General features: G+C 38.2%; 2 protein-coding genes across 8 annotated transcripts in view; one reads left to right on the plus strand and one right to left on the minus strand.

The window, feature by feature from the left end:
- SLC38A6 (solute carrier family 38 member 6) overlaps positions 1 to 3,382 on the minus strand; it is a 59,647-nt gene extending 56,265 nt beyond the window's left edge. For 5 of the 6 annotated variants that reach the window (XR_001602103.2, XM_016198222.2, XM_016198225.2 and 2 more), the window contains exons 1-3: positions 3,247 to 3,372; positions 2,048 to 2,178; positions 194 to 267 (exon numbers count right to left, since the gene is read on the minus strand). Coding sequence is in view for 5 of the 6 variants with exons in the window: in XM_016198222.2 (XP_016053708.1) it covers positions 194 to 267; positions 2,048 to 2,178; positions 3,247 to 3,357 (316 nt within the window). In the remaining variant the exon portion in view is untranslated. Of the gene's footprint in view, positions 1 to 193; positions 268 to 2,047; positions 2,179 to 3,246 lie in introns of all 6 variants that reach the window. The other variant, XM_016198220.2, reaches the window with a different exon arrangement.
- Positions 3,383 to 3,505: 123 nt separating this feature from the next.
- Positions 3,506 to 12,614, plus strand: TRMT5 (tRNA methyltransferase 5). 2 transcript variants are annotated; one of them, XM_016198218.2, is made up of 5 exons: positions 3,506 to 3,603; positions 4,771 to 5,426; positions 7,456 to 7,580; positions 10,222 to 10,876; positions 11,625 to 12,614. In XM_016198218.2, exons 1-5 carry the CDS (start codon positions 3,599 to 3,601, stop codon positions 11,702 to 11,704), a joined length of 1,521 nt encoding a protein of 506 aa, XP_016053704.2. In that variant the 5' UTR covers positions 3,506 to 3,598; the 3' UTR covers positions 11,705 to 12,614. The 2 variants fall into 2 exon arrangements, with proteins under 2 accessions (XP_016053704.2, XP_087676149.1); XM_087820023.1 differs by lacking the exon at positions 3,506 to 3,603 and having other exon boundaries at positions 4,721 to 5,426.
- The last annotated feature ends 4,668 nt before the right edge of the window (positions 12,615 to 17,282 follow it).

The raw sequence follows: 17,282 nt of genomic DNA on the forward strand, positions 1-17,282 counted from the left end.
CCCGTCCTGTCCTTAGATATTTCCCAATAGAACTGACTCTATAGATCCTGGCCTTTTGAAATTCTCCATTTCAACCACACCACCTAATAATAATGTATGCCCACTGGAAATAAGATTTGAGACATCCAGTCTTGTACAAGGATACCGTCTCAAGGGGCTGCCTCATCAAATGAATCAGCATGTTTTTACTCACCTGTCTGAATACACATACTAAGCAGGAGATGAACTGAGAAAGAAGCCAGGAGAGCAACTATCAGCAGCAAAAAACTAAAATATAAAAGGGTACAGAAAAAGTTTTTTTATGGTATCTCATTACAGCAACAATTTTTTTTCACATTTAAATGCTCATAGGGACTGTCTTTGAGTAGTTGGATTATGATCATTAAAGAAAGTAAGAAGGTACTTTTCTGTATTTACCAAATTTTATTTAAATGAAAACGCACTGTTTTTAAACTCAAAAAAGAAATCAGAAAGAAACAATCTTTATTTAAAGTAAAAACAAATTTCCCCTCCCCCACTAAAAATGTAGTTAACACACTTCTAATAACACAATTTGAAAAATGTACAAACAACGTAGCAATTGGGGTCCTGGACCAACAATGTGAAAAAACAGCAACATGTATATCCCCTACTTATTCTCAGGATGATACTGACAGGATAAACTTCTACAAAGCTGTCCCCAGTGGAGTGCCCCAGTAGTTACAGAAATTCTACCTTTGTGCTTCACTTAATACTTGTTAATAAGTAGCAAAACTAAGAGGTCAAAGTATACTTGTTAGTAAACTAACAACAGAGACTTCACAAAATAACAGTTTGGTGTCACCAAATGGGACGTGCAATGTATGATATGATTCAGCACGCACACATTCGGTGGTATACATCTGCATGTAAGAACCTGGAGTATAAAAGGGATTTTTCAGAGGGAACCAAAAATTAAGTCCTATGATTATGTCTTGCCTAAGGTGTCACATGAAGTTTGAAAATACATCGATGCCATAATAAAAGCAAATTGAGTTACTTAAAAGTAGATTTGCTGATCAAGAAATTCAAAATTAAAAAAAACACACACACACCTAGGGAGCACGTGGGGGGTGGGGGGCGGTCCCTTCCCCTCTTCTTCCCCCAGGCACATTTGCTTTGCCTTTCTCTCTCCTAAGCTCCAAGGGCACTTCTTTTGCCTCTGTATCTTGTTTCCCGAGCCTACGCAGCCCAGCTAGCTCACTTCTACTACCCATTAACTTTTTCTAAATAAACTTTCTCTTATAATATGAAAAATTAATTAATTAATCATAATAATAATAATAAAGAAACCTAAATGAGACTCTGTATGTTTTAAATTTCCTAGTAAAACAGATCTGCTTCTCCTGGCAAAAGAAACTTGTTCATCTATTAACCATGGTGCTAAATGCTGAAGTTAAGGTCCAGTTGTAAAGGATTTCAGACATTAGTAGGGAAACTAACTTGCAAACAAACCATTATATTACATGACACTAACAAAATGAATATACAAAATAATATGGGAACACAGAAAAGCCAGGACTTTCTTTTATTTTGGGCAAACTGGCATACGAGCAGAGTCTTGAAAGATGAAAGGAACAGACAAAGGCCACGTCTGGCCTGGGAAAGGAAACAGACTGCCTAACAGTGGGAGGAAAGGAGGAGTCAGACAGAAATGAAAAGATCATGTGCTCACGTTCATAAAATTGCTATTTAGAAGTAATTAATCTGCATGGCTAATAAATTTTTATTCACTTTGGCCAACTTGACACAACAAACAAGCAACTTCTTAAGGTTATAAACTAGAGTGGATCAAGTCTCCATTTTTTTAAATTAGCCACACTTTTGGATAAAAAATGCAAATTATATAGCATCCCTCCAAGCTACAGACTAGCAACCACATAAAAGTATCAGGAAAATGCTAAAATCCCAGAAATAATTTAACTAAAAATCGTATAACACCAACTTCTGGAACCTATCTCGTTTTTCTTATTGTACTATCAAAATGGAAAAGAAAACAAAGTAATGGTAAATTAAGAAAAAAACTCACCTAAATCCAAGGATACCAGTATGAGCCATAACATAAGCTAAGCCAAGGACACCACTTCCCATGATGGCATTCATCACATTAAACACTGAGAAACCGTATGAAACACCAGGGGATCCCTGTCTGTGAAGTTCCTGAAAGTGCACAAATTTAATAGTGTTAAGTGTTTGCATGGTGAATTCAAGTTGCATCAAGAAATGACTGACGGGTTATGGAGAAAATCTGCAAACCACAGGCACTGTGGGACACACTAGCTGCTCAGTCAGCACTGGCTGGTTTCCTTTCCTTCCCTTCTCACCCCCCACTAGCAGCTCTAGGAATCCAGTTTCCACGGAAAACCATCTCCACCAGTGCGGAAGCCAGGCTTTAGGAGGAGCCGCGATGAGCCTGTGACTGTAAAAGACTAAGGTAGGAGAGGAAGGGAGTGGGGAGGGAGAGCAGGCAGATGGCCTCGGCTCATGTGATTCCTGAGGAACTCCTGAGTCATCTTGAGGCTGCTGAACACTAGTGTTGCTCCCAAATTACTAGTACTGAAACACTAATTTTTATTTATACACTTAATGAATTAAGCCCACCCAACTGGAAGGATGGTCAGGAATACCTTCCAATGAGGGTATAATCGGCAATTTATGATGCTCTGGAAAGGATATCTCTATAGTTCCCAAACTAGAATCTGTTACAGCTCAGGGACTTGAGTTAAAAAGCCGAATGCCCACTGGGCAGACTTCAGGGTCAGGACAGCGTTATGAACTTATTCCAGGGCCACCTCCACTCCTTCACCTAAGAATCTCTATATCAAGATGTTTACAGGCTCCCAATGACTAAGTCGAGAAAAGAAAAATCTTGTGACCCTGGCAAAAATCTCACAAGACTGGTGGAGGAAACAGGAAGCTGACAAAGATACCAGCGGACGGCCGCGAGCCGCAGAACCCCAGGGGCGGCTGCTCCAGCCGACGCCCGCCGCGCCGTCCCGCCTGCGCCCGCCCGCGCCTGGGGGCAGCTTCCCTCCTCGGGCGCCTCAGGCTGCTGTCACATTCCTCAGCTCCGCCGGGTCGCGTCTAACTCTCGGCTGCTGCCTCTGGGTCCCGCGCCCCACGCCCCTCTTCCCGTGCCATGCCCCTTCTCTTCCCGGTCGTACTCGGCAGACACTTCAGCGGAGCCGGGCGGCAGTCAGCGCCCAGGAGCCAGCGGAGCAAACTTACGTTGCCTAGCAACGGGCTGGACTCTTCCGCCTCCGCCGCCTCCTCCTCCGGCTGCTGGGAAGAGAGGTACCAGCCGGGCTCGACATTAATGACACCCCAGGGCGCCTCCATGCTGCTCGCTGGCCGACTACCAGGGCCATCTGCGAGCTCCTACCCCTGCCCTCCAGCTGTTACTCGCGCCAGAGGCGGAGCTGTGGGCCCGGCCCTTCTGGGTGCCCGTACTTTACCCGGGCCGGGAGATCGGCGGGAGGCGGCGCGACCTGGGGACGCTCGCTCTTCAGCGGCGAGCCCTGATGACGTCATCGAGGGCCAGCCCTTCCACCCGCGACGCGCCTCCGAGCTGCACCGGAGCATGAGGTGAGGGGTCTGTCTGGTCCCGGAGCAAGATGCAGAGCGACACCACGAATTAGGAGGGTGACCTTGGTGAGGTGGCCGCTGCGGGGCCCTTTTTAGTTCGTAGCGGCGGAGGGCCGGCTGGGGGTACCTGCCTGCCGGGCTGCCCTCCGCCTCGCGCTGCCCGGGCGCGGAAGCGTCGCGAGGTCGCCGGTCGCCAGCCCGGGCGCTGAGCCTAGGTCCGCGCGCTGGGTAGGGAGGACCGGTTCCTTCTTTTCGAAAGCCTTCTGACAGATCCTTTACACACGTTTTACATGAGGGAAGCCGAGACTCATGAAGTAATTTACCCGGGATCACACAGCTGGTTAACTGCTAGGCCCAATTTGAACCCTGGCTGTGAAGTTTGGTTTGCTTTACAGGCTCGGGGCAGGGCCCTTTCCTCTTACAATTCTCTCTTTTGTATTCTAGAAGGCAAAGTGAATAACTGATCATTTTAATGGCATGTGTATGTAACACTCGGCAAAGTCCGCGTCCTCAAAATACTGAAACCTAGTTGTAGGCAGGACTTGTGGCAATAAAGCATCGAAGGTAACATTGCAGTATGTTAATAACACAGGCACTGAAGTCAGTCAGACCTGGGTTTTAATCCTTGCGCAGCCATTTACCAGCAAGGAGAGTGGGTGAGTTAACCTACTTCTGAGCTTTAGTTTGCTCATTTACAAAATGAAGGTGTGATACCACACACCTCCCAAGGTGGATGTGTGTAAAGCATTTAACTTACAATAAGCACCCACAAGAAAATCCTAGGAAATATTGCCATTGGTAAAGCCATAAATATGACGACCATTTCATTTAGAGATAATCCCTTAAATCTCAGTCTTCCAGTTCCAAATGTATTCTGTAGCAAATTGTGGGTGGAGAGGTTCATTAAGTATAGGGAGGTTGATAGATCAGTAAGCCCTCATCGTGGCAGCAGGTGGGTTGAAGGTGCTGGTTTTATTATTTACCACTAATAAAAGTCATTCTGTCCTGGAAAAGATGGTATACCTCTCACACACCACTGAAAGTTTTAATTATTAGCATTTAGTGGGTTATGTAAAACAGCAGAATTTAGATTTTCATTCTCAAAACCTATTGGGAACACTAAGTTGGTTTGTAGCTTTATGGTTTTTAAATGAATACTTTTTTTAGGATCTTATGGCGGCCATTTGGATTCTTAAGAAGACTTCTCAAAGTGGAAAGCTGTAGAATAACTGAATCAGAATCATTGAGCCCACTAGCTTGGACATCACTGATACAGAAACTTAGCAGAGCAGCCGGTATTTTCTTGGTGGATCAAAGAAAAAGACTCTCAACCATGCCTGAAATGGAAACAAGTGAGAGAGAGTCAGAATTGTTTTCACCACCCTCTGATGTTCGAGGAATGACAAAACTTGATAGAACAGCTTTTAAAAAAACAGTCACCATCCCAGTGCTTAAAGTAAGGAAAGAAATTGTCAATAAATTGATACGGTCCCTTAAAAGGGCAGCATTGCAGCGACCGGGCATAAAACGTGTTATTGAAGATCCAAAAGATGAAGAAAGCAGACTAATTATGTTGGATCCCTATAAAATGTTTACTAATGATTCCTTTGAGGAAGCAGAACTCACTGTTTTAAAGCAGCTTAATGTCAGTCCACAGATATCTAAGTATAATTTGGAACTAACTTATGAAAACTTTAAATCAGAAGAAATCTTGAGAGCTGTGCTTCCTGAAGGTCAAGATGTGACTTCGGGATTTAGCAGAGTTGGACATATTGCCCACCTGAACCTTCGAGATCATCAACTACCTTTCAAGCATTTAATTGGTAGGTATGTCTTAGTAATATTTTGTACTGGAAAGCAATTACAAAGTTCTAATTTTAGTTTTTTAAAATGCCAAATTGCAGAAGTTCAGAGAGAAAGAGGGAGAGAGAGAAACATCAACAATTAAGAGAGTCATTGATCTGCTGCCTCCTGCACGCCCCCAACTGGGGATCGAGCCTGCAACCCGGGCATGTGCCCTGACCTGGAATTGAACCCCGACTGCCTGGATCCTAGGTCCACGCTCAACCACTGAGCCACGCCCAGCAGGGCTACCTTTTTAATTTTAAGCAGGCTCTTAAGCTACATACTCTCTTTTGAGGGCCATTCTGAAATAAGCTTTCCAGAGTGTAGCCAGCTTTAAATATCAGTTCAAGCTTTTGTGTACACAATACATAAGCTTAGATAACACTTGAATTACTTGCTTTGGCAGAATTCTTTGGCAGCTGGTCACTTTGGTACACAGGCCTTATTAAGCCTCAGGACTATGTTGAATGCTAGGTTTCATAAATTTGAGTGTTTTATAGTCAAAATTGCAAAACACCGTTTACTCATACTTTCACGGATTCAGCTAACTGAGCCTCCTCTGTATGTCAGTATAAACTTTGTTTTGTAGTGCTCCTGCTCTTTTAGAAACAGTGTTTGTGTATGTTGTACCTCTGGAGCTCCAACTTTGAGCCTGGATCCTTTATTCTTTGGGATAAAAGAAGAGTTAAAAATGAATCAAAACTGCGCTTGTCCTTAAATGAATATTTGATGCCCATGCATCCTCCAGATTATTTTAATGTAGAGTAATTGTCAGAACTTCTGGGAATTATTTTCAGCTTTAAAATGTAGTGGTCAGTATTTTGCATGGGTAGGATTTCAGAAATAGGCTATTATGCATTTCTTTGTTTTATTGATGAAAGGGGCTGATAATGCATAATGATAACATAATAAATTCTTAGGCAGATCTTTATAGTTATGACTGGGTGCAGATGTCAAGTCTAGGTTTTCCTATGAGTCACTGCCTATCCTAACTCAAACATTACATTTGTCAATCCTATTTTATAAACTCTTTCATAAAGGGGCACTTACAGAAGAGAAGTGAAACAGTTTCATACAGTGGTAATTTTTCAACTTTTATTATAGACCTTCAGAATAGGTGTTTGTGGGGTTTTTTAATTTGGTTTCTCATATCAAACTAACATCTGTACCTTAAAAACTGAATTCTGATACCTGATGCAGAACAAGATAAGAACAATGACTGACTAGAATTTATTGATGTAACATTCAGAATCAGGTATCTAGTTAAATATCAGAGAGAAATCAGACAAATTCTGATTGTACTTAAGCATATTTGTATTATGAGTACTTTTTACTAACTTACAAATCAAATTATTTTCCTTATGCAATGAGATAGAATGTAGATTCTTATAAAATTTTTAACTGCTGACAAAAGTAGACCTTGTAAAGGGCATCAATATACCGTTTCTGGTGTATTTTATGTATTATCTTTGTAGCAGCTTCTGCTGTGGCAAATATTTGACAAAAAGAACAATTTAAGTAAATGAAAATTTTATTTAGCTTAAGACTGAAGAATCCGTTTCCTTTATTTGAAAACATTATTTTGCTGTATGTGTTTCCAAAGTGGAGACATGTATTTTAAGTATACAGTAAAACAAACAATTGGTTTGAAGCCAGTGGCTACAGGACTCGTGTTTTCTGACACCATTTTTTGCCTCAGGCCTTATAGCTCTTCTTTCTATTCTTCACCAATTCCCTGTGGTCTAACCTTTTTGCTTATTGTAGTACACATGAGATTTAGTAAAAAAAGTGGAAAATAATAGGTAGACCCAAACTCCTCAAAACTGTTTCCTTAGAAATGTACCCATACATTTATTGTGTGTTTCTATTGGAGGCTCTCAGACATTAATTTTTAGTAATCTGTTGAATTAGAATTGCATGTCACTTTACACACACTAAATGCAGTTTTCATTTTTCTTTTGCAATCAATAGGCCACATTTGTTATGAATTCTCATCCTTTCTTTTAGGCCAAGTTATGATCGACAAAAATCCAGGAATCACCTCAGCAGTAAATAAAATCAACAATATTGATAATACTTACCGAAATTTCCAAATGGAAGTGCTATCTGGTGAGGAGAACATGATGACCAAGGTATAGAGTATTTTGTCTCCTAGTATGGTGTTATATCAAAATTAATGTTTAGAATGAGAATAGATGACAGAGTTTAAAGTGTTTTTGGTATCTAGTATTTAATATGTGAGAATGCGAGCATTTATATATACTATTGATGGGAGTACAAATTTGATGCATTCAGGAAGAATGTATGCTAATATGCAGGGTGGGCAAAAGCAGGTTTACAGTTATTCGTTTGGAAAATAATACAATAGTTAACAAATAACAACATAAGAATAAACTCTGCTTCACATGCAACTGTAAACCTACTTTTGCACCACCCTATATTGCAATTTTGAATAGGTATGTCCTATGACCTAGCATTCCATTTATAGGAGGTTATCCCAAGGATATAATTAAGCAAAACTGTAATGATGTATGTATTAGGTTCTTCATTGTTATTTTTATATTAACAAAATAAATAAACAAATGGAAACCACCTAAACGTTCATCAGTAGAGAACTGATTAAATTCTGGTATAACAATACAATGGAATATTCCATCATTAAAGGTTATTTAGCTCTATATATATTAAAATAAATTGCCTATTGATGGGTGAAGCAACAAAAAAGCAAGTGTGTAACATAGTTCAATTTTAACTAAATATCTATGTAAGTATGTACATACATCAGAATGTTCACAGTGGACATATTTTTATTTATGTAGTTATTGGTGACCTTTGTTATCATTTTTATACTTTTCTACTGACCACATTTATTTTATAAGAAATATATATTTCAAAGAAAAAAGAATTTAAAATATGTAGGAACAGATTCCTGATATAAAACACTTTATAATCCTCTACCCCCCAAATCATCTGGAGTGCTGGATATAACGAACTGTTTTTTAGCCAGAAGTCTTAGATTGTGATATGTTAACATGAAATTTTGTACCATGCTAGGAGATAGGCTAACCTTTCTTTATAACTTGACAAAAATGTTAATAACAAAGGCCACTCTTAAAATGTTAAACATATCTTTTAAACAGGACTTTATGAAACTCAGGACAGAATTTATGCAAATTAATTATTTAAGATTCTAGGCCACATAGCCTTAGATGAATATTATTTTTAAGTATAATATTATTTCTCTATAATTTCATAGTGTCACTATTAAAATACCATTTACTACACACTTACTGTTAGGCCCTGAGCTAAATGCTTGAAATATAACAAATCCGAAGAAGCCCACAAAATAATGATTGTTGTTATTAATATTCTCTTTATGCAGGTGAAATAACAAGGAATGACTGGGCAGGGTGTTTGGAGCCAGGCTTCTGACTCCAGAGTCCATGCATGGTCTTTCCCTGTATACCAAACCTCCACTGCCTACTACTTGTGTATAATGCATGAGGTCTATTATGGCAAATAAAATCTGGATGTGAATCCTTTGATAATAACTGCTTATTTCAGCTGCCATTAAGGCATGCCCTTCAGTCATATGCTGATTGAACATTGTGCATGTTCTTCATTTGGTACTGACTCTTAGGGTAACAGGTAACAACATCATCCTTCTCAAGAGAAGACCAAAAAGTTCTGAGGAACTTCTATAATTTTATCAATGCCTTGTAATTGATTTCCTAAGTCATGAAGTTTGTTCTTAGGGCATATTTTATACCTAATTTTTTACCATAAAATATACGTTAAAGGTCAGTATAATTTCTGTGCTCCAAACAGAGTCACATTTAAGTTTAACTTTAGGAGCTCATGCAACATTTAAGTACCATGTATGAATATTGTGAGTAAAAAGACTCCTGAGAGTGAATTTGGCTGAAATTAATGCTAAGGGAATGAGGTATCAAAGACAGCATGAATAAACCAGCATACTTAGAATCTAATTTTTAAACTAGATCTGTGCCTCACAGTAAGGACCTTAAAAGGGGGAATGGAAAGGAGATTTCAGGAAAAGTAGTCACAAGACATATTTAAACCTTCTAAGTTATGTAGCCAGAAAGCCTTTTAGTTGGCAGAATCATGAGGAAACATTTCCAACTCTGGAGCCTTAATAATATAGCCAGAGCATCTGATATGGTTGGGGGGGGGGGGGGGGGGAATATGTTCAAATGTGGAATTAAAAGTCCATGAAAGCAGAATATAGAAGATACATCTCTATTGGATTTATAGAACTTTCTGACCTTTGATTCTCTATGAATTAGAATTGGGAAAGGAGAAAACAGGAGAATGATTTGTTCTGTACACTGGTTCTAATTTACAAACGTGAAACTTGCAAAGTCCAAGTAACTATCTAAAAACATAGCAAAATACCTGCAAATTGAATGACACGACACATCTATCATGCCTCCCTCTTACAAATTGAAAACTAAATAAGGGAAGCTTGTTTGCTGTGTGGAAGTGCTGTCTGCAACTTAGCTACCAACCATGAAGATACATGTAGTATGTATTCATCAGGTCAGCCAGCCAGTTGGTCTATCTGAAAAATTCCTCATGTGACTTGGGAACCACTATATGGCCTCTTAGGATGGATGAGATAGGGAACCATTTGACTTTGAAGAGATGACTTCTCGTGAAAAAGTCTCATGCAGGATTTTAACTGGCCTTAAGGATAGCATGAACACCAGAATTCTAATTAAAATGTCTTTAAATGCACAATACCTTTTTCAGGTTCGAGAAAACAACTACACCTATGAATTTGATTTTTCAAAAGTCTATTGGAATCCCCGTCTCTCTACAGAACACAGCCGTATCACAGAACTTCTCAAACCTGGAGATGTCCTGTTTGATATTTTTGCTGGGGTTGGGCCCTTTGCCATTCCAGCAGCAAAGAAAAACTGCACTGTATTTGCCAATGATCTCAATCCTGAATCCTACAAATGGCTATTGCACAACTGTAAATTAAATAAAGTGGACAAAAAGGTAAAAGTCTTTAACTTGGATGGGAAAGACTTCCTCCAAGGACCAGTCAGAGAAGAGTTAATGCAGCAGTTGGGACCACTGTCAAAAGAAAGAAAACACTCTGTGCACATTGTCATGAACTTACCAGCAAAGGCTATGGAGTTTCTCGGTGCTTTCAAATCACTTTTGGATGGGCAACCATGCAGCAGTGAGCTCCTTCCCATAGTGCACTGTTACAGTTTTTCCAAAGATGCGAATCCTGCTAAGGATGTTCAGCAACAAGCTGAAGCTGTGTTGGGCATTTCCCTGGATGCGTGCAGTTCAGTTCACCTAGTAAGAAATGTGGCCCCTAACAAGGAAATGTTATGCCTCACCTTTCAGGTTCCTGCAGCTATACTCTATAAGGACCAGACCCTAGATCTAGGTGAGCAATTTCTGGGAAATTAAATGTAAGCTATAATACTTTTCATGTAGTTTTCTTAGACTATATTATTTATTTAGTTTGGAATAGATTAAACTAATTCTAGTTAGATATTTCAGTTTAATACCCCTTGCCATTTGTGACTAGTTTCTCCCAATTAAACAAATTTTAGTGTGTCACACTGTTCAATCTAGTGGAAGGCTCTTTCATTAAATAATAAATCCAGAGTCTAAAGAACCTAATAAACTGATAAACAAAATAGATTCAGTGACATGGAAGCATGGATCAGACTGACGAATCTCAGAGGGAAGGTGGGAGTAGGTAGGTGGGTGGGTGGGGAGAGATTAACCAAAGAACTTATATGCATAACCCAAAGACACAGACAATAGCATGGTGAGGGGCTGGGGAGGGGAGTGGATGTGGGATGGAAGGGGTCAATGGGGGGGAAAAAAGGACATCTGTAATATTTTTGAATAAAAAATAAAATACTTTATTTGATAACTATTAACAGATCAACTGAATAAAATATATAGCTCTCAAATAATAATAATAATAAATCCACAGGAATGTTACTATTTCATACACAAATTGAATAGATTAAAAACCTTTACCTACGTTATTTGCTTTTTAGGCCTTGGGCCGGACACTGGGACCACTGAGCCAAACCAGCTAGGGCTACATTATTTGCTTTTTTAAAAGTATTTTCAAACATTCAGTATCTTATCTAATATGTTTTCTGGATCTATTACAGAGAATCATGAAGATCCTCCACCTCTTAAACGCCAGAGGACAGATAAAGCCTTTTCAGAAGACAAAACCACCTTTGCTTAAATCACTTTAATTGGAAATGTTTTCTCCATCTCCCCACTAGATTGTTATGTAGTAAAATATAATTTGTATGATTTCATAAAATTTTAGCATTTGGTTACTTTAGTATTGAACTATTATATTTAACCCTTTCTGTTTTATAAATTGAGGATTATCAAATAAAAGTTTAAATGAAATAAGCCTACTAAACATTTTTATTACCTAAATTATACTACATAATTATAATTTTATAATCTAAGTTACTTAAACGTGTTTAAATATGTCTGTCTCTTGGGAAAATAGTTTTTGAAGGCAGGGTAGTTACGTGCTAACTAGGAAAGCACTAATATCACTGCAGTTATCCTTAGCTGAAGACTATAGCTAAGTTTTATATAGTATTCTTATACTATCACTATAAAAGTAATAAAAATGAGATTATTTAGATCAGGGATATGCAAACCATGTCTGGCATGCCAATTCTGGCCTACCACCTGTTTTTGTATGACAAGTAGCTTGAGAATGGTTCTTATATTTTTAAATCATTGATAAAGAATCAAAATAACATTTTGGATATGAAAACTATATGAAATTTAACTTTCAGTGTCCATAAATAAAGTTTTATTGGAATACACCATGTTCATTTGTTTACATACTGTCTAAGGCTGCTTTCATGGCATAAAGGGAGAGTTGAGTAGTTGTAACACAATGAAGTGTAATTCTCATCACTTCATACTTGTGCTCAGTACACTACAAATCACAATGATACTGTAATAATTTAATAGTATTTTCACTGCTATTTATGTAACTAAGCTATAACATTGTATTTTATTACCAGTGTATATCCATCATTTCAGAACAAGAAAGGTGGGCTTTTAATGTGTTTTTGAGGCAGTAGTGGAGTGTGAATTATTTTGGTATTGAATTAGATGACAAAGCACCTATTCCTGCACTAAAAAACAGCAATATCGACATTACCAAAAGAAGTACTCATCTCAGCATTTCCAACTCACAGACAAGCTACTGTCAGAAAAATTAGAAATTTAAACTGGAAATATTATAGTATAATTTCTTCACAATTAAAAATAGAAAACAAGGCTGCAACCAAAGTAAGTCTCCAAGTGACTTGTAAGCCAAGCAAGGTCAGCCATTTAATCAATTCACTAATTGTGAATTAACTGTGTTTGGATACAGCAGCCAAAGAAATGTGTCCAAAGAAAGTAAACTTTTTAAATCTATTGGCCTTTTGGCAAGAACAATTGCTCAGAGTTGAGAACACTGGGAGCAATATCAATTGTCAATTAAAAAGGTAAATGAGTCCAAATGGTTCTTTGACACTTGATGAGTTGATAGATATTACTAATACTGCTCAGTTCTTATTTATTTGAGGCATTAATGCTGAGTTTGAAGTTACTAAAGAATTAGCCCTGAATACTCTGCATGGAACACCTACTGGTGAATATTTTCAAAGAAGTTGAGAAAAGTAATTCTGTACAAACTGAAGTGGAATGTGCTAAGATGTTATAAGTGATGGTGGTAAGACCTAGTTGGAGAAGTTTACAAAGCTTGTGAAAATGTAAGGTGTTTAAAACCTACGGTTATTCACTATCTTTATCAGCAAGTACCTTGCAGAAAATTTTTGAATCATTTGTTCCTGAACCAATAGTATCAATTGTAAACCATTTGTTTTCATGGACTTGAACCATTCTGTAGTTCTTGAGTTTGGTCAGATACTGAAGCTGAATTTCCTGACTCGCTTGATCTAGGTTTGATTTGCTTAGAATTGTAAAGTGTGATTGCAATTTTTTTGAGATGAGGGTCAAGACTGAAATTTTTCTTTAAAAAAACCACCCTTAAACACTATTCTTAGAACAATGAATGGCTTTGGAAATTAGCTTTTGCTAAAGATGATAATATTTCTTAAAGATTTCAATCTACAATTATAAGGCAAACATAACTTTAATGTGTAATATACTGCAGTAGCCATTTCAACAGCGGACATTTGAATCACATTATCCTGTGTTGTACATTTCTCATGCTATGAAAAATTAATATAAGAGCCCTGGCTGGGTAGCTCAGTTGATTAGTGTCCTCCTGATATGCCAAGGTTGTGGGTTCAATCCCTGGTCAGGGCACATACAAGAATCAACTAATGAAAGCACGAATGGGTAGAACAACAAATCGATGTTTCTCACTCTCTCAAAACATAAAAATAAAAAATACTAAAAAAAAATTAAAACAAGATTTCCCTTCTCACACAAATTAGCAGTGGATACACTTTCTGAGTTCAGCATTTTTGGGACCTTGATGCAAATGCAAAGGAAATTTCTGTATTTCAAAATCCACTGAACTACAATTCAACTTCCACCTCATCTTCAATTGAAAGCGAATAATGTGCTATGTAATCACATGCTAAAAGACAGATGTCAAGGGAAGAATCTAACAGTTTTACAAATGCCTTCCAAGTGGTGAATCATATCCTTCTGGATTGATACCAGTATTAAGCAGTATCTGTGTGAAAAGACATTTTTTAAAAGGTGAGGTGTGTAAAATCTCATTACAGATAACCATTAACAGGTGATCGTTTACAATTGATTTTAATGATAGGAAACACTTAGAACCCCAATTAAAGGAAATGTGATTCCCAAAAAAAGACATTACAAAAAATATACTCAATTATATTTGGAATTTTGCTAATTAAAAAATTGTGCCAATTTATTTTTTGTTATATAAGTACCCACTTTAATGTCCTCAATTTTGCCTTAGTCCACAAGGCCCAGTATATTTACTGTCTAGTCCTATGGGAAGTTTCAGGACCCCTGATCCAAGTCATTTGATCCAAGCTCAAATGCCTCCAGAAGCCAGGCAGGTAATATAAGTAGATGAAGACAATAAATGATAAGAAGTGTAGGGAAGTAATGAATTGGAGCCTTTATTCCTTATCTAAAGGCACTTAAAATTGTTTTGAAACTCAACCCAACTTATCCGCTGCGAGAGCTTGAGGGCTAATTCAGCCAGGAATTGTAGTTTGGGACTTCTAATTTTCTTACCCTCCCTGCCCTCTCAGGGAGAAGTAAACTGGTAGGGGTGAGCAAACTTTCTCTAATGGACCAGATAGTATTTAAGGCTTTGCAAGCCATAAGGTCTTTAGCTTCTCAACTCTGCCACAGTAGCCCAAAAGTAGCCATAGATAATACATAAACACTGTGCTCAAAAAAAACTCTATTTATGGACACTGAAATTTGAATTTCGTATGCTTTTCATGTGTTAAAAAGTATACTAATCTTTTGGCTTTTTTCAAACTTGAAAAAAATGTGGACACCAACCTTAGCTTACAGAGCATACAAAAACAGGCAAGCAGCTGGATTTGGCCAGGGGTCAATAGTTCCTCCACTTTCTCCTGATCTAGGTGAAGAGAGTTAATTTGCAAGTAGGAATAAAATTTTCTTCTAATACTGTACATTGATGTGCTAGGTTATGTGAAAAGTTAAAGTTGGTGGTATGCGGGCAGGCTAAATAGCCATCTCAGATGGTGAATAAAGAAAAATTAAATTTACTTAATTAAAGGGAATGGGAGATGGGGATAACCCAAGGGAAGGTCTACACAGCACTGAGTCAAAGGGCATTGGGTCCATGGTGGCAGCAAACCTTAGAACGGTGAAACAAGGAAGGTGCATAGAAGCAACAGGAGAGCCCAGGCTGGGCTGCTCTGGCTCACTGAGGAGTCAGAGAAAAGGGGGCCTTGGAGACAGGTTCAGGGGGTTAGCCCGGGATGAAATGCTGCTGCCCATTGCTCCCCTGGTTGCATGTCTAGTGGGGTCCCCTCAAAGGGAAGGAAGGAGATGACACTGAATCCTTTGTCCTGAGTGTATTTATCTCTTCCTTGCAGGTGGAAATCTTATGGAAGGTCTCAGGGGAGTGTCTCAATAGAATATTCATCAGCCTTCCAGGTGTGCTCTTTCAGGATCATGGTCTCCACTGATTGGTTGGTGCCAGGGCAGGGGGTCATTAGTCAATGTAGTTGGTCCTGAGGCAGCCAAGGCCTCACTTGACTGGTTATGCTGCTTTTCTGGGCCTGAAGCTGAAATACAAGTGAGGCCTACAAGTTATCTTTAGGGAGGAACTGCTCAGGGGGTCTAAACCACATGACCGGCGATAGGGGAGGATAGGTTACCCTGGGGACAAGGTTTTTGTTTTCCCAGTTTTGCCCCTTGCTAGGCATCTGGGGCTTTCTGCCCTGGTGAGTTTCTGTACCTAGCTCATGGTCCTTGGTCTGCTCATGTTTGTCTAACATTATGAATATTAAGTGTGGGTACAAATGATGTTCTTATTTGTACATGTAAAGTGGTACAATTCCTGCCTCCATTTAATCATGCCTTAATTAGACAATATGTAGTATATTGATGTAAAGAAAACATAATCCTTAAATGCTTCTATTAACATCTTAACCCCTCCCCCCTTTTCCCTCAGCATGAAAAATTTTTAATTTTGTTAATTTTTAACAAGTTTTGTGCCACCTTAATTTGAAATGATTATCTCACCACCTGTTGATTAAAGATAACTTCTAAAGAAGCTTAGATCAAATATTTATTGAATGAAATTAAGGAATACTAAGTAATAATGCATCCTAACTATGACGTAAATGTATTCAATACCATTAATATCTGCTTAAAAGGGAGTAGTTAATAGTCAATCATGTTCTACATAATTAATTTCTTAAAACTCTCAAGGGTATCTATCTAGAAGGTTAGTTGATATCGTTTATATCTCATGAAAAACTAAATACTTGATCTATAAAATTTCTTGAAGTCTTAAGAAATCTTCTACTACACAGCTGTTGCTTGCAAGTTTGAGCCTGACAGTCATCTCTAGAGCATGAACTCTGGAGTTTGACCACTTGGATTCAAATCCAAATTATGCTACTTTTAAGTTGTGTTGACCTTTGGCAAGTTACTTACTCTTTCTATGCCTCAAGTTCTTCATCTGTTAAAGTGGGGAAAATAAGACTAGCGATGTTGTAAGGATTAGAAAACACACAAAGCAGGAAGCACGGTGCTTGGCACATGCTTAGTAGTTGTTAGCTATTTCTGTGCTAGTGTTGTAAAATGTTAAAAGACTTAATTCATGTAGATGAAAGACTTGTACAACCTTTTGTCTCAGGAAATCACTTGAAGGATAGGAAATAACCTCATCAATTTAGAATATTTCTGTTATTTAGTGAACTGTTATTAGGTTATCTTTCACCATTCCCTTTGATCTAATAGGATCATTTAACAACTTTTAAATCCTGCCTATTGAACAAAACATGGCAATAGTAAAGGACAAACTATTTACAAATGTATAGAAGTTTTGGAATTTATTTGCCAAATCAAGTGCAGGCAATTCCCACAATAATAAGGTAGACTCAAAACAGTTTCAAAAGCTTTTGAAGTGTTCTATTACTCCATTAATTCCATTTAAATACATCATGCAAGGTACTGAGAACTAGTAATAGTGTTTCTTTTTTAAAAACTGGATACCTCACTTTGGCAGCTAAGTAGATAAAGCAAAGCCTTAACAATAGGTCCAAAGTTCTCACTGTTCTTTGAATAGATTTATAGATTTT

Source organism: Miniopterus natalensis, chromosome 1, assembly GCF_054644295.1.
Source record: "Miniopterus natalensis isolate mMinNat1 chromosome 1, mMinNat1.hap1, whole genome shotgun sequence".
NCBI classification, from domain to species: Eukaryota; Metazoa; Chordata; class Mammalia; order Chiroptera; family Miniopteridae; genus Miniopterus; species Miniopterus natalensis.

Bases quoted from the DNA above. Each gene is read 5' to 3' on its own strand.
- TRMT5 (XM_087820023.1), top strand. From the start codon at position 4,754: ATGAATACTTTTTTTAGGATCTTATGGCGGCCATTTGGATTCTTAAGA. The intron at 5,427-7,455 runs GTAGGTATGTCT...CCTTTCTTTTAG, and splicing joins ACCTTTCAAGCATTTAATTG to GCCAAGTTATGATCGACAAA. The intron at 7,581-10,221 runs GTATAGAGTATT...TACCTTTTTCAG, and splicing joins AGGAGAACATGATGACCAAG to GTTCGAGAAAACAACTACAC.